At 48.0% G+C, this 22,266-nt stretch overlaps 1 protein-coding gene across 2 annotated transcripts in view; it reads right to left on the bottom strand.

Moving 5' to 3' along the window:
- PHC2 (polyhomeotic homolog 2) overlaps window positions 1–11,471 on the bottom strand; it is a 56,658-nt gene extending 45,187 nt beyond the window's left edge. For both annotated transcript variants that reach the window (XM_060276117.1, XM_035117452.2), the window contains exon 1: window positions 11,381–11,471. In XM_060276117.1, the coding sequence (XP_060132100.1) occupies window positions 11,381–11,397 (17 nt within the window). In that variant the 5' untranslated portion in view covers window positions 11,398–11,471. The remainder of the gene's footprint in view (window positions 1–11,380) is intronic.
- Between the last annotated feature and the right edge of the window lie 10,795 nt (window positions 11,472–22,266).

Here is a 22,266-nt window from a genome sequence, read left to right as displayed (position 1 = left end):
TTGGAAGGTGGTAGATTCTCCTTCACTGGAGGTTTTTTAAAAAATATTTTTATTAAATATATTCCTTTTTTAAAAAAAAAACATATTGTCAATCAATAGAACCGATTACATCCCCCCCCACCCTTTTATTTTCTCCCATCCCTCCCTCTCCCACCCTCAAAGGACTTCCCTCAGCTCCCCTCTCTGGTTTGTTTATACATATTATTCTCTGCATGTTATAAAATTATACTTATCATTACCTTATCTATCATATGTTCTACTAATAAATTTGTGGATGTTTATTCAAAACCTGCTAAGGAGTCCAGATCCTTCTGTTGTCTTTTTAAATGATTTGTAAAAAAGTTCCCATTCTTCCTTGAAGTCATAGAATCATAGAGTTGGAAGAGACCACAAGGGCCATCCAGTCCAACCCCCTGCCAACAGGAAACGCCATCAAAGCATTCTTGACATATGCCTGTCAAGCCTCTGCTTAAAGACCTCCAAAGAAGGAGACTCCACCACACTCCTTGGTAGCAAATTCCACTGCCGAACAGCTCTTACTGTCAGGAAGTTCTCCCTAATGTTTAGGTGGAATCTTCTTTCTTGTAGTTTGAATCCATGTCCGCACCTTTCTTCCTCCTCTATATGACATCCTTTTATATATTTGAACATGGCTATCATATCACCCCTTAACCTTCTCTTCTCCAGGCTAAACATACCCAGCTCCCTAAGCCGTTCCTCATAAGGCATGGTTGTCCTTCTTCTGACGTAATTCATATGTTAACTTTGCCAGTTCTGCATAATTCATCAGTCTTTCTTGCCACTATTCTTTCGTTGGGATTTCCTCATTCTTCCATCTTTGTGCCAACAAGACTCTTGCCGCTGTTGTAGCATACATAAACAAGTTCTTTGGCAGGCCTTGTCCTAGAATCCCTAACAAAAATGCTTCTGGGTTTTTTTTTACGAATGTCATTTTGAACATTTTTTTCAATTCATTATATATCATCTCCCAAAACTCTTTGACTTCCCTACATTTCCACCACATATGATACAAAGTTTTTAATCAGAGGTTTGATGGCCACCTGTCTGGGATTATTGAGCTGTGATTCCTGCATTGCATTGTAGGTGATCCACTCTACATTCTATGATTCTACAAAATTCTGCAACCAGTATTTGATTTCGCAAAAATAAGCAGCAGCTTGATCGAACTGAACCCCAAACTCCCCGAACACGGGGGGGGGGGGGGAGTCTCATTCAGCAACCTCTTTTGCTTTGGAGTTTTCACTGGCTCTTGAATCCAGACTGCCTTGAGTAGAGCCTTAAGGTCTAGAATCTTGAGTGGCTCTTTTAAAAAAGAAAGTGGAAAAATACTACCTATCAAAAAATTGACTTCTGTGTTTGCCACCATATTTAGTGTTTGTGTGTCCACACTGCAAGCTTAAGAAAGTAAGAAGAGTCTGACGGAATAGGCCATTGGCCCATCTAATCCAGATCGGTCTCACAGTGTCCAACCAGATGCCCCAGGGGGAAAGCTGCAAGCAGGATCCGAACACAAGACCGCTCTCCCCTCCTGTGGTTTCCAACAACTGGTCTTCAGGAGCATGGCTGCCTCTGACCCTGGAGGCAGAGCATAGCTATCAAGGAGCCCTTGGTTGCTCTCACCTCCATGAATTTGTCTGAGCTTCCTCTGAAGCCATCCAAGCCTTGGCTATTGGGGAGGTTTATCCAAACCACACACTTGGTTGTGCCTTCTTGAAACCCTCAGGAGAAAATAAAGGCAATCACCGGGGAGGAGAGGAACCCTCCTACACGAGGGGAGGGGAAGGAGCAATGAACTCATATCACTCAAATATGAGGCACTCAAGCGTTCCCCCTCCAGTGGGCCCATTTATCCTCCCCTAATTGTTCCGTTTTCATTGCTGGCGCCGCCTCGAAAGGACTTCCATTAGCTGGCCCTGGTCAATGGTGCCCGTAGAATCCCCTATTGATCGGCAGGCGCCATCGATTTCCATCAGGCTACTTAGCATATAAATTAGCCATTTCTGGGAGGGCGGGGGTGGGCGAGGAGAAAGTATTCAGCACAAATTAATTTGAGTTTGGTAGCCCTTAAAAAAAACCAAAACTAAACAAAAAATGAAGCCCATCTGCAAAAGCATCAAAAAACACATGGGGGGAGAGGAAGTCAGGGATAATGGGAACTATAGTCCAGGGGCAGAGCAAGCGGGGGCGGTCCGCCCTGGGTACCGCCCTGGAGGGGGTGTCACTCGGGGCCGCGCCCCCGCCCCTGCACCGCAGCCTCGGGGGGGGGGCTGCAGGTGCGCCGGCCGAGCAATTGGGCGCCGCACGGGTGCCTGCTGGGGGGGTGGCACTCGGGGCCGCGCTCCCGCCCCGCAATCAGCGCCTGAGCCTGGACGCTCCGTTTAGAAGTCGCAGGGGGCGCGATCCCCCTCTACGTAGCACGCATGTGCAGCGGGATGCTGCGCATGTGTACAGCGTAGAGGGGATCGCACCCCTCCTGTGACTTCAAAACAGAGCGTCCATGCTCCAGGTAGATAGCCCACTGGTGCGGCGGGTCGGCTATCTACCTGGAGCCTGGACGCTTCGTTTAGGCTCCCTTTAGAATTTGCGGGGGGGTTGCGATCCCCCACTAGGTAGTGACGCATGCGTCATTGCGTAGTGACGCCGGGCCCCCCGGGGGCATGGCAATTTGCCGCCCTGGGTGTCGCGGCGCCTCGCTACGCCCCTGCTATAGTCCAATGGCACCTGGAGGGCTGGAGATTCCCCACCTTTCAGGTTCAGATCCAAGGCCCATCTAGTCCAATATCCGAAGTCCCACTGTGTTTTCAACCAAATGTTCTTGTCCTGAGAAGCTCACAAACACAGCACGTAAGCAAGAGCTCACTGGGCTAGAGCGTGGTGCTGACAACAACAAGGTTGCAGTTTCAATCCCCGTAAGGGCATATTCTTGCCTTGCAACTAGTGTCCCTTCCAACTCTATGATTCTATGAGAACTCTCTGCTCTCCAACGACTGGTACCCCAATTGCAGCACGGTCAGAAATCTGGAAGTTCGGCTTAGCTAGTGCGGGCTGGTAGCCGTGGAAAAGCCCATCTCCTATAAAGTAGCTCAATCCCATTTTCATGTCATCTTTAGAAACCTGACATCACCACGGCTTAGGACGGTGAGTCCCGCAGGTTAATTTCCTGCCATGCAAAGAAGTCTGCCCTGAATCTATTGCTTGCATGGTGTGCTGGAGTTCTGGTTATCAAGAGTGAGGGAGGAAAGGGTCTCACTTCCTGCACTCCCAGGAAAATATACCCGATCAACTCTTAATACAGTAGGTCTTCCTCTGCTTTCTCACTAGTTTAACAAACCAGCCCTTCCATCTTTCCTCACTGAAGTAAAAGGACCACCAAGGTTAAATGATGGACAGGACCTTCAGAAGACCAGGCTAAAGTGGACCCATCTAGCTCAGCATCCTGTTCTCACACTGACCAACCAGACACCCACTGGAAACTGGCAAACGCAAGAGGCCTCTCCCCACCTGCAGCTTCAGAAGCATAACTGCCTCTGGACTGCAAAGGCGGAATCACAGACTTGTAGAGTTGGAAGTGACCAGGGGGGTCATCTAGTCCAACCCCCTGCAATCACCCAACCTGAAACTCGAACCCACGACCTTGAGATTAAGAGTCTCGTGCACTCAGGGCAGAGCATAGCCACCCTGGCTAGTAGCCATCGATAGCGTTATCCTCCACAAATTTGCCTCCGTCCTCTTCTAAAGTCACCCAGGTTGATTGACATCACTATTTCCAGTGGGAGAGAGTTCCACAGTTAAACTACGGTATCTGCATTGTTTTATACACTTCTATCATGGCACCTCTTAGTCATCCAGCTCAGTGCTGAGCTCCTCCTTAGGTCCCAATTCAACCCCTGTGGAAGGTCCCAACTCAACCCCTAGGATTTCTAGGTAGGGCACAGTAACTCCCTCCTGAAACCCTGACTAGTCCTGGCCAGTCAGTGTATACAAAGCTGAGCTGGCTGGAACAATGGTCTGGCTCGCTACAAGGCAACTTCCTCTTCAAAACCAGCTCTTTGATTCAGAACCATGAGGACTAGAACCTTAGCTTAACTTCGGAAGAAGGACCACCGCTCTCCACTTGCTTTGCACTTTGAAGCTCCCAAGTCCACATAGCTGCCAAGTTTTCCCTTTTCTCGCGAGGAAGCCTATTCAGCATAAGGGAATTTCCCTTAAAAAAAGGGAGAACTTGGCAGCTATCAAGTCCAGCCGTCAGCATCTCCAGGTATGGATGGGAAAGACCCCGCCTGAAGCTCTGGTGAGCTGCTGCCAGTCAGTGCGGATGATATTGGGCCAAATGGAGCAGGCGTCTTCCCTTTCGCTTGTCTGCCTCTTTCACTTATTCCTGCCTCCTGAGATGACTTGACCCTCTCCGCCTTCTGAGCTTTTACCAGGCAATGGTGCCCCCATTAACCCTTCCACATTTTTACCTTTGCCTCCATATGGACCGGAAGCTTACTCATTCTCTCTCTCTCTATATATATATATAAATTAAGGAGTCAAATATATATAAGCTTCTATAAAGTGCTATTATGGAGCTTTCCATTAGCCTTTGCAAATGGCCTCTGTCTGCTTACAAGCTCCGTAGCTGTAAATCTTCCGGAAATAGGGCCGGAATCGTGGCAGCCCACTCAGCCCATCCGCAGCCAGGGTCCACCTCCCATTTAGGCATTCCCAGCTGCTGCTGCTGCTGCAACGCTTGCAACTTAATGATGATTAAAAACACGGAAATTTATGGCTGCTCTCTGATCTGAGCTGGCTGCCATTTATTTTATCTTTTACAAAAAGACCTGGCAGGCCAACGGCTGCTCTTGACTTTCCTTGGCTGGCATTATGTCATATGGCACTTTAAACAAGGTGCACAGCTAGCAAGGCCAGCAGAAGTAACTGCCTCTCTTCTTCCCAATTACACTTGCCCTTTACCCTCACAAGAGCAGCAACTCCTTCGCCTCTCTGGAAGCAAAGCCGTGAGGCCATCTGCTGCCAGCAAACGTAATGGTGTCGCAATGCCCTTCAGCGCACATTGCTGTGGTTCAGCTAACCGTAATGCACTCCATTTGGTAGGAAGAGACTGACTGGAAGACACTATTTAAAAACACCAAACAGAGGCTCTGTTTCACATTGAGCATGCTCAGAAAAAGGCTGCAATGTTGGCTCAACTTGCTGATACACTCCCACAGCACACAAGTTGCTTAAAAGTGCAGAAAATCCCCAAAGGTGGAGGCTTCCTGCTGTATCTCTGTATGAATCACTGATCTGACCCTGTCTCCTTTAAGCAGCCTCTGCTGAGCTCAAATACTGCTAAACACTTCCTTCTCATCAAGTACGATTAGATCACTCCTGCTGCAGGTACAAAGTCCTTCTTTGAAGGAAAAAAGGGGCTTCTTTAAGCAACTCATGCAGAGATGCAATTCTGGGCTTGCCTCTTTCCAGTCTGGAAGCACACCCAAAACAGCAATTCAAAACAAAAAATTAAAAACAGGTTGTGTATGGGTTCCTCAGAAGACAGCCGACCCTTACTGTTATAGTCTAGCTAGTTTCTGAGAAATTGCAATTTCTAGGATTCTTTTAGCCACATTTTAGGTGTGCAGAGATCTGCTGCATTCCAGACCATGGGCTGCTCCCAATCCTAGCCCTATTTAGAACTAGACCCATTGAAATAAATTAACCTGTTAGTCATGCCTCAGAACTTCAATGGTTATTGTTGTTTCCTTAGTCCTGCTATATCTGAAAACCATCAAAACATGATAAAAAAAGAAAAAGACAGGCTTGATCAGGGGAAGCTTAATAAGTAGCAGAACAAACAACAGAGTTTTTGAAAGTGATCTGTGATTATGTGTTTTCCAGTTGTAGCAATGGGCATTTTTGTGGACTACAAATAAAGAGATGAGGAGCATTAAAATAATAATAATAGCAAGAACAAAGTGTATGGGTAGAGAAAGAAGAAAAACAGAAATTGGGGCAAGGGTGATGGGGAGAGAAAGGAAATATTACTCCAGATAATGAAGGACTCATCCAGAACTCTTCCAAGGCTTCACAACACACATCCACTGAATATTGATCACTGCTCTGTGTACCCATGAGGGCTAGACCCTTGGCTCTTTGTTTTAATTGAATCCCAAAGAAGCTCAGCTTTCCATTCCTTCAGCTAAACACTCCCCAGACCTTCACAGAATTCCACATGCATGAAAGCCTAAGGGTTCCCCACTCGGCTCCTTGCCTTCCCGCTATCCTCCAACCAGGACTAATTGCCTGGAAGACGCCGTCTGATAAACATGGAGCATTTAAAAATGTATTAGGGTTATGGAAGCATCTATTTCCGGCAGGAAACATGGAGAGTTATGAGAGGGGAGTGCATGGGGGGGGAGGTTTGGATGGGGATGGAGTATTTCCCCTCACACCCAAGGTCAGCCCAGCTCTCCAGTAAAACATCTTTGGAGCAATCCACCGATTGACACCTGCCATCCATCAAACCCACCTGAAGGCCATTGCAGCCGCAAGGCTCTAAGGAGGCAAGGAGAGAAATCAAAAGACGCCACCTCTCGAGGGGGAGGGTCCCTTCTTCCTACCTTCCTTTATTTATTCATAAAATTTATACGCAGCTTGATTGGTCTTTTTTTAAAAAAAAAAACTCCAAGTGGTTTACAAAGAGAATAAAACAATATATATATGTTGTTTTATACTACATACACTATACTATATATATCTAGTAAAAAGCAACTCGTTAAAACATTTGAAAGATAAAATCAATAATAATCCATTTTTATTAATAATCAAAAAATCAATCTTTCAAAAACATTTGAAAGATAAAATCAATAATAAACTAAAAACAAATTGAAACATACACCAAACATTCTACATGTCTGGGTTCGCTTGCCTACACAAAAATGTTTTTGTCAGGCGCTGAAAGGAGTACAGCGAAGGAGCCTGCCTGATATCAATAGGCAGGAAGTTCCACAGATGCCACCATAGTAAAAGATCCATGCCTTACAAATGCAAGGTGGTACCTGTAGCAGGGACAGTTCTGCAGATCAAAGGGGTCAAGTGAGTCCATCTCATAGGTAAGGCGATCTCATAGGTGAACTGGTCCCAAGTTGTAAAGGGCTTTAGATACTAATAGTAACACATTTTACTTGGCCCTGTAGCAGATCAGCGACCGGTGCAGATCTCTGAGCTATAGGAGTTTTATGCTGCCAAAGCCTCACTCCTGTCAGCAAGGGCGGTCCCACATGAAGAGCATTGCAGCAATCCAGTCTTGAAGTAACCTGTGCATGAACTACTGTGGCAAGGCTTTCCTGAGTTCCTTCCACAAGTTCACTGCTGAACGGCTGGTTAGCAACTGCAAGGCTGACACCCCCCTTTTCCGTGGGTTGGAGATGGTGGGACATCCCTCTACGGCAGGGGTAGGGAACTTGGGCCCCGTAGAAATCTGGGGCACCAACACAGTGCCCATGGAGGCCTTAACTGGAGTCCCAGCCAGCACTGAGCTTTCATTAAAAAATTAAATAAAATGCAAGTCTCTAAGTGACTGTTGTGAAGTGAGCCACCCTGGCTGCTCAGTCTTTTTAGCCAGTGGGTGAAGTCAGGGACCGTAGCGAGCTACTCTTTTCCTTCCTTTCCCTCTCTCCATCTCATTTTATTCATAGTCCTTGAAATCTCTCTAGTTTGCTCTTCCTTTTGTTCCTAGCCGCCAGGATGCATCTTTCCTGCGGGACTTTGGTACTCCCGAGAAGTCGTTTTCTGCAATTACTACTTTACAATAAGCGTGCGAGTCCTCCCTGCAAAACGCAAGACTTTGCAAAGAGGCTTAGGAACAGCCTCCTGTTGTTGTGCATGGGCTAAAGACCAGGTGCTTGTCGAGAATGCGCCATAGAGCTACCTAACACTAACACTGCAATGGTATAAGAGTCCACACAGAAGTACAGTGGTACCTCGGTTTAAGAACAGCCCTGTTTATGAACTACCGTATCCTTCGCTCCATAAGACCAGGGCCAGCTCTACGACCAGGCTGAGAGAGCCTGGCGAGAAGGCGAGAGCCAGAGCCAGAGCCGCAGGCAGCGGGAAACCAGCTCTCGGGCTCCTTCCCTGTTGCCCTCCTCTCTCTTTCACCCCTTCCTTCCTTGTCTCTCTTTCTTTCTCTCTCTCACCCCTTCCTTCCCTCCCTCCCTCTTCCAACTTGAATAAAATATGGGGGGCAAGGTAAGCCCTACCTGTGGGTCCCCAGGTGTTGTTGAACTACAACTCCCATCACTTTAGCAAGGCCAGAGCTCAGGGATGATGGGAGCTGTAGTCCAACAACATCTGGGGACCCACAGGTTGAGAACCGCTGCAATTGATCTCAAGACAAAATGCATGCACACTATATGAATGACAATGCCCATCAACATGGGGTGGGGTGGGGTACACGAGTTCCTCAAATATTTAATGGTGGGGGCAAAGGCAAAGGAGTTGGCTGCTATGCCTAGGACAATTCAAGAAAGCAAAAAAATAATAATTCTTGTTTTCCTCCTCTAAAAGCTAGGTGCGTCCTATGGTCAGGTGCATCTTATGGAGCGAAAAATGCGATATTTGGTATACGAACTCTGCAGAACCGGAAGTAGTGTCCCGGTTAGCAAACGTTACCTCGGTCTACAAACGGAAGCCGAACGGTGGAAGAGCACCGGCGGCGGAAGGCTTCCTTAGGGAAAGCGCACCTCGGTTTAAGAACAGCTTTGGTTTAAGAACGGACTTCCGGAACGGATTAAGTTCATAAACCAAGGTACCACTGTAAGTTTCTTTGTGTGCCATGGGGCTTAGTCTCACCTAGTCGGGTATAGGATGGCAGCCCAGGTTTTGGTTTAGGGTGGAACACCAGAGTAAAACAAGGGCACCTTCTGGGCCAACTTTTAAACGCCTGCTGAAAAGTTTCCTATTCCTATTAGAAATACATCTTTCTGCAACATTTAGCCAAATTCTGATTATAACGTTTTAATAGATTTATTGTAGGGGGGGGAAGGTTATTAAAAATATAGAGCAGTATAGAAACGAAATGAATATTAATGATGATCATGATGCTTCTATTGCTGCAAACCACTTTGATAGTGGCATAAACTGCAGCGGTATATAAATGTTTTTTAATAAATGAATAAATAAGGAATGGGAAACCAGGAACCCTATTATGCCACCCTCACAAACCCTGGACTTGGGAGCTACCAGACGCTTCCAGACAAGGAGTCAGAATCCCTTCAGCTCATTGTTTGCCATTAAGGAGCCACAAATTAATCAGCCTGCCATATGGGGGGGGGGAGTGGAGGGAGGGAGGGGGGAGAAAAAGACATCAAGCAAAAATTAAGAATTCAACCTTCCCCCAGCGCTCAACCCCCCCCCCAGCAGCTTACTCATCTCATCTCCATTTCAAGGCAATGCCTCCCACAAGGGACATTGGATCTATTCCGTAATAAGGCCTTTAATAGAGAGAGAGCCCCTCGTTTCTGTTTCAAGGCAGATTACAGCAGACCTTCCTTCTGTTCCCCGCTCAACCCCCACCACAATGTACACACACTGTCTCCTGCCTCCCATCCACACAATTCCATAATTCTGCAAGGTAGAGGGTGGTCGGAGGTAACGAGACGGGCCGTTCTTCTGGAATGCCCAGGAAGCCTTGCAGCCAAGCACAGGGTGTGAACTCAGGTCTCCCTTTAATACCAACACTCTAACCACTCCACGGCACTGTCTCGCTCTCAACGTGTCGCTGCTCCCAGAAAAAAAAAGGCCACCGTGCAAGATTGGAATCAGGGGCTTTCCACTTCTGAGGCGCCATCTTTCAGCGACGATGCCAGGTGGCCTAAATCTTTTTGAAACCGCAACCGATACCCCCCCCCCATGCTCAACACCACGCCAGCTTACGAGGGGCCAAATGCTTGCTGGAACAAGTGTGGCTTGAGGTCCAAGAACGAGGGAAGCCCTTCATTCCCTCATGGGGAACCTTCTTTTGAGGGACACATGCAAGCGGCAGGGGGCTAAAGTGGGTGGCGCCTCTTAATCTCAGAGTCATGGGTTCGAGTCCCACGTCGGGCAAAAGATTCCTGCAATGCTGGGGGTTGGGCTAGATGATCCTGGTGGCGCCTGGAACCCACTCTGCGATTCTATGATTCTGTTATTCATGCGGCACAGTAAGATGTGGCGATAACCATGGCCTTGTCTATTAGATAGCCTTCACGACTAACAGATAAGGGACCCTCCACATTCAGGGTCAATGTACCCCTGAGTAACAGATGTGGCCAGGCAACAGTCTGAAGGGCACCCGGAAGGCATCCATCTGGCCATGTTTGCCACAAAGCACTAGTCAATGTCCTGTCTTCCCAATGTCAGTGGACTCCAATTCCCATCAGCCCCCGTCACAGCAGCCAGTGCTCATGGGGGATAAGTGCTACAGTCCAGTAACATCCGGATAGGGTGTCACTTTGGCTATTTCTGAATCATCTGGCCTGATCCATAAAAGCCACTCCGGTTTCTGAATATTTATTTCTACATGCATGGCACTGCGTAGAGCTCAGTAAAAGCTCCGTTCTCTGCCCTGAGGGCCTTTCAATTTAAAGCAGATACCCCAAAAAGCCCTCTATGATCATTAAGTTAGGACTGTCACCGTGACCTATGCTTGATAAGAGATATTGAAAAAGTCTGAAAACCATTGTCCCCCCCAAGAACCCAGGAGTCCAGCTGAGCAGATCTCCCTTCCCTATGCAGTGTTGCATGGGCTGCAATGGGCTGCAGCTCAAATGGGTAGAGCATCTGCCTTGCATGCAGGTTCAATCCCCAATGGCGTCTCCAGGTAAGGAGAGAGAGACTCCCTTCGGGAACACCGAGAAAAGCTGTTGCCAGTCAGTGTAGACAATACTGGGATGGATGGGCCAATGATTTCAGCACAAGGCAGTTTCCTGTGTGCCGGTTTAATTCAAAACGTCGTTTTGCATTTAGGTGAAAGACAACAGCTCAGAGGAGGAGGAGCTGCCTTGGTCCCAGGTCCAAACCTCAATGGCATCTCCAGGTAGGGGCTGCGAATGTCCCGAATGAGAAACCCTGGAGAGCCGCTGCCGGCCAGTGCGGCCAGTACTGAGCTAGCTGGACCAATGACCTGCCTCGGGAAGAATGCAGCTTCCCATGTTCCTATTGCAACAGAGCATCGCAAATGACACCCTCCCGACCACCACCAAAAAGGAGGAAAAAACACCATTGCAATGCTCAGGCCTTGGAAGAGAAGCAGGAGGAGGAAGAGGGGAGACACCCCCTCCGCACCCAATGTCCCCCACCAGCACCAGCACCCTGACAGCCTGCCCTGCCCCCTTACCTGACCTCCACGTGCATGCGCAGCGACCAGCCAGCCTGCCCCCCTCCGCGCGCGCGCCACGAGCAGCGAATGCCAAAAAAAACCAACCCAGACAGCGCGCGCAAGACGGGAGGGGGGGGACAGGATTCATTAGCATTCCTGCATGCGTCACGTGCGCGCCCCCGCCAATGGCAGCTCCGGGGCTTTTTGTCCCCGCCCCTCCCTGGACTCACACCAAGAAGCCCAGCGAAGCGGGTGGGGAGGTGGGGAGAATGCATGTCCCAGACAGTTGCCATAGCAACTGGGGAGGGGAAACCCCACCCTGTGGATCACGTGGCCTTGGTCCCCCCCCCCCATTTGCGCCTCTTGGCGGAGAGAGTAAATGGGGGGGGAGTGATACAGACAGCCCACCTTCTTCTACCGTATTTAGCCAGTGCAATGTATTTGAAATGCAAATATATTTAAAAAGCACGCATCCAGCAATCACAAGATGTGATTTGGAGGTGGCTAAAGATTTAGGATTGGGTTTAGAATACAGTTGCCCTAACTTTCAAAGCAAGCGAGTGGTCCTAATTATTGGCACATGCCTTGAAATTCCAAGCTATCCATTGTTTTTGTTAATTGCTCCTAGCACACTGAGAATTCAAATCCGCTACCCACATCTTATACTCATTATTACAGTTTAAGGAGATTGGGGGCGGGGGGTGGGAGTTCTCCTGGTTCTGCATCCTGTCCTCACAACAGCCCTGTGAGGTAGGCTGGCCGCTTGCTCCTAAGGAGGAATGCATCCTTAAAAAGAGGACATAGATTCACTTTAAATGAGCACAGGCCGATTAAGAAGTAATGAGCACCATTTGAATAGAAATTGCTGCAGGGGGTTGCTGTTGATGAGCAACTCCAACCCTGACCTTTTTTTGACTTTCTTGATCTCTAAATTGGATTGGATGGGCTTTCAGACTGGATATTTTCAAACAGAGGGTGGCCCACTGACAGCATTTCAATTACAGGACTGTCCTTCCTAAAGTCGGGCACATTGGCATCTTGCACCAAGAGTAATTGACTCCCCAGTCACCACCACCACCACCCAAAAAACCCACCCAGTGAATGTGTATTTCTTCAAAGCATTTATATGCTGCTCTTCAGCCAGAAAGGCTCCCAGACGATATATACAGTATATAAAATAAAAAATAGCACTGTCTCTGCCCTCAGGGTTACAATATGAAAGGACACAACACAAAAGGAAAGGGGACAAGGAGGGGAGAGGAAAACAAGAAAACTCAAACACCAGTTTCTTATTGCTATATCATTCTTACAGTATCCAGCTGGGATAGTATTATTAGTATTAAATTCATTACCTGCCCTTCAGCAGCATGTCCCAAGGTGGGTTCCAACTATTTAAAATTCAGAATCAGAAACTGTTATAACAAACAGGATGGATCCTAATAAATAAAAAAAAATTAAAAATGCCCAGTAGCACCTTAGAGACCAAGTAAGTTTGTTCTGGGTATAAGCTTTCGTGTACATGCATACTTCTTCAGATATATGAAAGCTTATACCCAGAACAAACTTAGTTGGTCTCTAAGGTGCTACTGGACAATGTTTGTTTGTTTGTTTGTTTTGATTGTTTTGATTGTGTCAGACCAACACGGCTACCTACCTGAATCTAGAAGGATGCATCCTAAAAACACATATATCCAGTGTCAAAAGCCAGGGTAATGTCTTCAGCATTCTGCCTAGTGAAGGCACCAGACTCAGCTCTGCAGGGAAGAAGCTCCACAACTTGGGGGCTGCCACAGAGAAGGCGCTCTCCCAGGCTGCCAACCCTTGAGGAGGAACTACCAAGAAAGCCCCCTCTGCTAATCTTGACACCCAAGAGAGTCTGTAGGGAAAGAAGGGGTTTCAGACCCTCCAAGTGTCCCTATTTTCCAGGGACAGTCCCAGATTTACAGAAGCTGTCCCAGATTCTGATCTGATCCCGGAATGTCCCGCTTTTCTAGGATGTCCCTATTTTCTTTGGGAAATGTTGGAGGGTATGGGGTTACCTGACCCCACAAGCCATCTGAAGGCAGCCCTGAATGGGGAAGTTTTTTAATGTTTAATGTTTTTATACATGTTGGAAGCTCCCCAGTGACTGGGGCAACACAGTCAGATCGTCAGGGTATAAATAGTAAAATAATAATAATAATAATAATAATAATAATAATAATAATAATAATAATAATTGAATAAAGGTAAAGGTAAAGGAGCCCCTGACCATCAGGTCCAGTCGTGTCCGACTCTGGGGTTGCAGCGCTCATCTCACTTTATCGGCTGAGGGAACCGGTGTACAGCTTCCAGGTCATGTGGCCAGCATGACTAAGCCGCTTCTGGCGAACCAGAGCAGTGCACGGAAACACCATTTACCTTCCCGCCGGAGCGGTCCATATTTATCTACTTGCACTTTGATGTGCTTTCGAACTGCTAGGTGGGCAGGAGCTGGGACCGAGCAAGGGGAGCTCACCCCGTTGCAGGGATTCGAACCGCCGACCTTCTGATCAGCAAGCCCTAGACTCTGTGGTTTAACCCATGGCGCCACCTGGGTCCCTATTATTGAATAGGATGTCCCTATTTTCATCGGAGAAATGTTGGGCCTAAGTCATTTATGTATGTGATCTCTCTTGATCTCTGTGTCTCTCTTACACACACTTTCTACTAATGTTTAATTGCTTTTTAACTATTGCTTTTTAATATATTTTTTGCTGTTTGTATTTTAGCCCATAAGCTGGCTTGATTCCCTGTCAGGGGGAAATGCAGGATATAAATAAATATAACAAAACAACAACAACAACAAATTGAAGGCTTTAGACCACTTGGTCAGTGGGGCATGTGTGATCCAGGTTACTGTGTTGTTGTTGTTTAGTCATTCAGTCGTGTCCAACTCTTAGTGACCCCACAGACCAGCGCACGCCAGGCACTCCTGTCTTCCACTGCCTCCCACAGTTTGGTCAGACTCATGATCGTAGCTTCAAGAACACTGTCCAACCATCTCGTCTTCTGTCGTCCCCTTCTCCTTGTGCCCTCCATCTTCCCACCATCAGGGTCTTTTCCAGGGAGTCTTCTCTTCTCATGAGGTGGCCAAAGTATTGGAGCCTCAGCTTCACGATCTGTCCTTCCAGTGAGCACTCAGGGCTGATTTCCTTCAGAATGGATAGGTTTGATCTTCTTGCAGTCCATGGGACTCTCAAGAGTCTCCTCCAGCACTATAATTCAAAAGCATCAATTCTTCGGCAATCAGCCTTCTTTATGGTCCAGCTCTCACTTCCATACATCACTACTGGGAAAACCATAGCTTTAACTATACAGACCTTTCCTTTCCTTGCTGGGAGTGGGGCAAGGGTTGGGCATTTTAACAACAATGGAAATTATTAGAACTGTATAATTGGAAGAAGCAACAGCAACAAAAGGCAGATCTCTGCCCCAAGGATGTTACATTCCATTGACAGAGAGAAGAGGAGCAAGGCAAGCAGCTGAGCGTGAACAAATGCACCATTTGCAGGTCAGAGCTGAGATTCATCCACAATGTTATGAGAATTATAAGGGCTAAGATATAAAATAAATGTTCATAAATGTACCAAGCAAACACATACATAAATATATAAACCACATGTCTGAAATAGTACAGGCAGACAGTCTTAAAGCCATTTTGACTCTTTCAGTGACCTCAAATATTCCTCTGCAGTTTGGATGGAAATGGGAAAAGCTTCCCCATTGTCTCTGTGCTCACAAATCCTGCCTTAAGGGCATATTTGGGGATGAATAGGGTGGGCCTGTGACATGGACTCAGGAATTAAGAATTTATCATCACAAAAGAATGGCCAGGTTCTCCAGGTAAACCCATTAACAGCCAGGTAAACCATCAACAGGATGCAGGTGGCTCCAAGCGGGAAGGTAAGCAGCGTTTCTGTGCGCTGCTCTGGTTCGCCAGAAGCGGCTTTGTCATGCTGGCCACATGACCTGGAAGCTGTACGCCGGCTCCCTCGGCCAATAATGCGAGATGAGCAACCCCAGAGTCCTCACGACTTACCTTTCAGGGGTCCCATTACCTTTACCTTAAACCCACCAACAGGTTTCCTTCCAGACAGGATTCTGCTGTAGACCGCCCCTTCTGTGACGTATGTATGATGTATTGGGGGGGGTGGTCTTGAGCTGGAGGGTGGCAGTGGCAATTTCAAAAATCTAAATAGGAACTTGCACACCATTGTTCTGGGTTCCTCCTCCCTCCTGCTTTGGTTGACCTCTGCTATTTTCTCCTACCGATAGAGAAGCTACAAAAGGAATCTATATGGGCTCTTGGGTACCCCATAAGGGAAAGGAAGCAGTTTTTTTCTTATAACAAAAACCATTAATATTATTACTGCTGCTACTACCGGTATTACTTACCCACCCTTCACCCTAAGGTGCAAAGGTAAAGGTAAAGGGACCTCTGACCATTAGGTCTGTCAGGAGTATGGGCAGGAGTCAGGCTCTGGGGCCTGTAGTGCTTTGCAGGACTGGGGCCTGCCTCAGCTTGTGCTGGAGAAGCAAGGAGTGGCCACTCAGGTGAGGCCACTTGATAACTCACTGCACCTGGTGGCAAGAGCTGGGAGGGATAAAAGCTCAGCATTTCCCTTCAGCTCTTGGCCACAGCAACGCTATCCCTGCCTGGTTGCATCTGGCCTCTTGCTCCTTGGACCTTTGCCTTGCCGACACCTTGTTCCTTGACTCCCAGACCTTCGCCTCTGCCTTGCTCCTTGACCCTGCAACTGCCTGATGCTGGACCCTCAGCCCTGCACCTGTTCCTGCTTCTACACCACCATCTTGCCTCTGGTCCTGACGTCCTCAGCCAGGGCTTCAACCGCCCGCCGACCGGACCGTGACAAGGTCCAGTCGTGACTGACTCTGGGGTTGCGGTGCTCATCTCACTTTATCGGCCGAGGGAACCGGTGTACTGTACAACGTCCAGGTCATGTGGCCAGCATGACTAAGCCGCTTCTGGCAAACCAGAGCAGCGCACGGAAACGCTGTTTACCTTCCCGCCGGAGCAGTACCTATTTATCAACTTGCACTTTGACGTGCTTTCAAACTGCTAGGTTGGCAGGTAGGATACAACAATTAAAACACAATGTTAAAAGCAGCTTAAAACTACTTACAATCAAAGAAATAGTGTGGGTCCTAAACATACACACACCAAGTTTTGAAAGCCAGGGAGAAGAGATGCAGTGAAGGTGCTTGGTGTGCCTCTGTGGGGACCTAGTCCCACAATTTAGGGGCTGCCACAGAGAAGGCCACTCATACCAGGGCTTCTCTAGTACTGATTTTAACCAGCAGACAGGAGGAGAAAGGTTTAGGGAGTCTGGCTTCTTTCCCAGCAGGGGTGGATAAATGGCTGGTCTCCTCTTGACTAGGATCACCGTGGCCCAACTACAAGCATAACTCTCTAACTGCCCCAACTTGCTGCAGGACAGTCCCTGTTTTCAGGGATCGGTCCCTCGGAAATTGCTGCCTAGTCTTGTAACACTTCCAGAAGGCCAACAGAAGAGGAAATTGAAGGAAGATATGGATGTGCACATCAAATATTGATGTGACGTCGAAAGCACGTCAAAGTGCAAGTAGATAAATTGGTACCACTACAGCAGGAAGGTAAATGGCGTTTCCGTGTGCTGCTCTGGTTCGCCAGAAGCGGCTTTGTCATGCTGGCCACATGACCTGGAAGCTGTACGCCGGCTCCCTCAGCCAATAACACGAGATGAGCGCTGCAACCCCAGAGTCGGTCACAACTGGACCTAATGGTCAGGGGTCCCTTTACCCTTTATGCATGATGTGCATGAAATGCCCACATGATTGTTTGTATGGGCAGCTGCAAATTTTGAAATGTTGACTCTAATTTGAATAGTGATCCATCTCACTGCCACGGGGCAAGACTGTGACCAGGTAAGCTGTGCACTTGCTCAGTTTGTGGTTAGGATGGGCAACTCCAGAATCCTGCTCCCCCCATGCTCTCCTCTTCTGGGGTTGGATGTGAACCAGGCAGACACAGGACTGTCTTCTGCAAAAGACAGAGCTTAACCCGCAGGCAGGAGAACCCCAGCTGGTAATAATGTTGTTGTTGTTTAGTCGTGTCTGACTCTTCGTGACCCCATGGAGCAGAGCACGCCAGGCTCTCCTGTCTTCCACTGCCTTCCGCAGTTTGGTAATAATAGCTGTCCCCAAACTAGGGTTTCGGTTAAGTGTCAAAGTGTCTGGCCATATGTGCTTCAGTGCCAGCAGTGGTAACCCTGAAGTTCATCTCTTATTTTGCCATCACCTTGGGTTTCTCAGGTGTCACTAAAAGGCCACGGTTGTTACACTCTGCTTCCACCAGGTGGCAGCCCAGCACAAACTACAGTGGCTAGTTTGAAAGTACAGAACGGATGTCTAGTTTGGAGATTTTACAATTACTGTACTAAGCAGGGAATTTGGCTCAGTTCATGCAGTTCCTGAATAAACACAGTGCACTAGGAGAAGGGGACGACAGAGGACGAGATGGTTGGACAGTGTTCTCGAAGCTACGAACATGAGTTTGACCAAACTGCGGGAGGCAGTGCAAGACAGGAGTGCCTGGCATGCTATGGTCCATGGGGTCACGAAGAGTCGGACACGACTAAACGACTAAACAACAACAACAATGGGCCTTTGCCCCCTGCCATGTAACCCACACGTGACTCTCATCAGGGCCTGAGCACCCATGGACAACCGCATGCTGGAAGGCGCTGCAAACTCCCGGGGCTCTTAAGGACAGAAAAGGTAGGAATTGAATGTGTGCGAGAAATCCTGAGCACATCATTGGTGAGTATGGTCTTGGATTTCACCACCAGGTGGCGCCAGAAGCCCACTAGTGGACTTCAGTTCACTGCGGACTTGGAAGCTGCTTACAGCTTTTTGCTTCTGCTGTGCGCTTGCAGAGAGCCGGCACCCGACGGCGGGAGATCCAGGATGTCACTGGCCTGCGGCAACTTCGAGGCACTTCCCCAATTCAACAGTGCAGTTCTCCAGCCAAGTAAAGTGTGTGTGTGGGGGGGGGGAAATGCATATTCTGGGGTAAAGTGTGCTATAAATGCACATCATAGTGAAAGTGACGTGCAGAAATGCATTGCTCTAGAGAAAGCTGGCTACAAAAATGTGTAAAGCAGGTATATGCAATATATGAATTCAGGCAAAAAAAATTGCTGATGAGTTTGCATGAGGGTATTATTATTATTATTATTATTATTATTATTATTGCAAACGGATGTGGAAATGTGGAGAATTCAAGTAAAGAGTGGGAAAATGAGAAACAGAGATCTGAAACTGGCAGATCCTTGGATCCCTAGAAACGAAAATTGACAGATTCACCCATCCCTAGGCACAGCTCACAGGGGCTGGATTATCTGATGCCCTAGTCTATACCTTCTAAAGATGACACATGACACGTTTCTGCAAAGTCTCAACTATGTCATTTAAAATACAAAGAGTTCAGTGAAAGAGCATAATTGTGCAGTCAGGTGGATCCCAGTAGCAATTTGCCCCTGAATGCCAGTTGCTGGGAATCACAAGTTGTGGGGGAGCTGCTGCTGTGCTCAGGTCCTGTATTCGAGTCTTCCCGCTGGGGCTTCTGGTTGGCCACTGTGGGAACAGGGTGCTGGGCTAAATAGGCCCCCTTTGACTTGTTCCAGCACCAGGGCTCCCCCTACAGTCTTAGGGAAGGTTTGCCACAGCTCAGCAGGGGACAATTTGCTTTGCATGCAGGATGTTCCGGGTTCAATCACTGACTCAAACTTTCGGGTGCCTGCAGGCTTAGAGAGGCCAAAGACGTGGTTACAAGGCAGCTTTGTGCTTCGTCTGATCTGTGATGGACTCACTTATACGTGGGGGCCACCGGGGTGATGCACCCGTACGAGTGGCACGGTTCTCCAAAGCCGGACGGCAGGTCAAACTCAGGAACTTGCTGGAAGAAAGTTGCTACGTGTGTCTCACCAGAGGGCCAGAACCATTTCGAATGGGATTAACCTTTTTCATAATCACCACCACTGCTCAGGTGCAAGCATTTCAGCATAAAGGTCGCTGGGGGAAGCAGGAGACGGAAACATGCCGAGTCCTCAGCATCTGCTCAGCAAAAGCACATCTTGTGTTGTTTGGGGAAGGAATCATTGCCAGTGTTATAAAAAGCTGTAACAGAGCTACTGTTCAGGGGACCCCCACCCCACCCCACCCCAAATAATTATATTCTGCACTGAGGTGCCGTCTTTTCAAAGGAAGAGCACCTCTTGCGACAGAAGGCCTCTGGGAACCTTCCCTGCGGTGGCCCAACTTGGGTGGCCTATGCTCTAATGAGAACACCATTGTTGCACATCAAAACTGCATCAGTATCGCTGCCACACGGCCGCCATTCGGGCCGGCATGCCACTTATCACAGCCATGTGCCCACTCGACAAAGTCTCCAGAATCCTGGAGCGACCTCAGATTGTTTCTCGGCATTAGCAAGGGCGGACTTGGCTAATCTTTTGTAATACAGAGCCCTGCGCAAGGCCAAACTTTGGTGCCCCCAAATGGATCTTCTCAGTTATGGATCTTCCCAATTTTGCACCCCCTCAGCTCGGTGCCCTGTGCGAGGGAATGGTCCCAACCACCCTAAATCTGGCGCTGGGGTTAAGGTGAGTGTGGATGTAGCCTAAAGGTCTGATTCCTGGCCAGAGAGGCAGATGTGCTGTGTGCAAATTGCTAAAGGAGAACTAGAGTACCATCCCTCTATAGTGAGTTAACCTTCCCTGAACGTTCATCCTGGCCTCCTTTGGGAGGAAGGGTGGGATAATGATAATAATTCATATTCATGAGCCATGCCATGAATATTCATGAGGCCTCCCGCCCACTTCATTGTGATCACATGACCCTTTTATAGCCCCCCATCTTCATTCCTGCCGTCCATTAATATTAATTGATAGCAGCTGACAAATGGTCCTTATGCACCCAGCTGCTTATCAATATTTATGGCTTGGCTGCACATCCGTGAATATTAATTAAGTGGCCAAACCCTCTGGAACACGCACATCTAAGAGTTCTCCACCTTTGAATCTGGCTTTTTCCCATTGTTGTGTCTGGATGAAGCTTTGCTTTCAAGAGACACAGTATGAATTTTATTATTATCATTAGGTTTTTATTTCGTATCTGCTTCGCACACACTGCCTCGCCTGAGAAAAGTGGTTTACAGATTTTTTAATAAAATTAATATTTGAAACGTTATCCAGATAAGGTACAATCTGATTTACCCCAGACATCCCAGCTGTGTTCCTTTACTTCTGCTCCAACAATAAATTACTGCAAAATCTTTCCTTTTAAACTTTGTGGCCAGGCCGAGCCTGGGGCTCAGCTGTGTCTAAACAGAGAATGTGTGGCTTGCTCATTCCTTCTCCTTTCCACCACAATTCCCTGTCGAGTGCAGCAAATATTTTCATGCTAGTTTTGGGTTGCAGCCATTCGATCTCACAGCACCATCAGCTTCAGGTGAGTTTTTTATTCTGAGGCACAGGCGCTGCTGCCCTGGCTTCCTAAATATCCGGTGTGTTGCAACCTGATTCAATTCAAGTTTACTCCAAAGTAAATTCTGATGTGCCAAGCAAGCATGAGTTGAGTTGCAGACTGACAGCGCAATCTTACAAGCATGACTACGCAGAAGCAGACCCTGCGACCCTCTGCATGTGGCTCCCATCACCCCTGACCATTGACCATCAACTAGTGGGAGTTGGGGTCACAGGCTCTGCACCCCTTCAAAGAGGATGGGACACAGACCGCACGGCAGTTTCTTCTGTTTCCCTAATTGTTAATTTCCGTATTCTACATGAGCTTTCACAGGCGCTAAAAGCCGCTTCCAGAAAACTGATGGAGCAGAGTGCAAGTTCGGAGCTCATTTCCGCAATATTTGATTCCGGGGGGAGGGAATGAGTTTGCTGCCGCCCCCTGAACTGGGAAATCGCAGGAGTAAAGTGTCAAAACTTCACGCCATTCGGGTCTTTCCTGATGTTTTCAGGGAGGAACAGAAGTGTGCAGAAAGCTGCACCCACTGGTCTGAGTGAAATTTAACATGACGTGCTAGTATATCACAAGAGCAGCAGAAATGGCTGCTGGATCAGGCCAATGGCCCATCTAGGCCAGCATCCTGTTCTCAAAGTGGCCTGTGGGAAACCAGCAAGCAGCATTTGAGCACAACAAGAACTCTCCCCTGCTGTGGTTTCCAACCACTGCTATTCAGAATATTGCTGCCTCTGATCACAGAGGCAGAGCAGAATTGTCATGGCTGGTAGCTGCTGTCTAACCCTCTATAAAGTCCTTCAAGTCAGTGGCCATTCATGACTCCTGTGGGAGCGAGTTCCACAGTTCAACTCCGCTTTGCGTGAATAGGTCCTTTTTAAAAAAAATCCATCCTGAAACTGCCAGCGTTCAGCTTCATTGGATATCCACCGGGTATCGGCCCAAAAGCCACAGTTCCATAACACATCAGGCACTGCAGTGCGAAAGGAACATTAGAAAACGAGAGGAACGCATGTGGATTATGCTCAGGGAAACTAACATTAATATTCCCTGTGTTTGAATGCACTCTCAGTCGCTCAGTCAGCAGGAAGGGTGAGACTGGGCTTTCAGCACCAAGGACAGTTTCCGCCCTGCCAGTCGCTCTCCGGAGAGGCCTTACCTAAGACCAGCATGGGCACAGGGAGGGAGGCCACTGCCAAGAAGCCCCTGCCCTCAACATAGTGTGTGCTGACTGGCCCTAGAAGTGACAACAGAATTTTCTGGGCTCAGTACTATGGATTGAGCCCTCTACACATTTGCACAACATTTTTTCATTCTTTGTCAGATGCAAAGATACACCCTTTCGACCT

Source organism: Zootoca vivipara, chromosome 6 (genome assembly GCF_963506605.1).
Source record: "Zootoca vivipara chromosome 6, rZooViv1.1, whole genome shotgun sequence".
In the NCBI taxonomy this organism is placed as follows: domain Eukaryota; kingdom Metazoa; phylum Chordata; class Lepidosauria; order Squamata; family Lacertidae; genus Zootoca; species Zootoca vivipara.
This window is presented reverse-complemented; position numbering and strand designations above follow the sequence as displayed.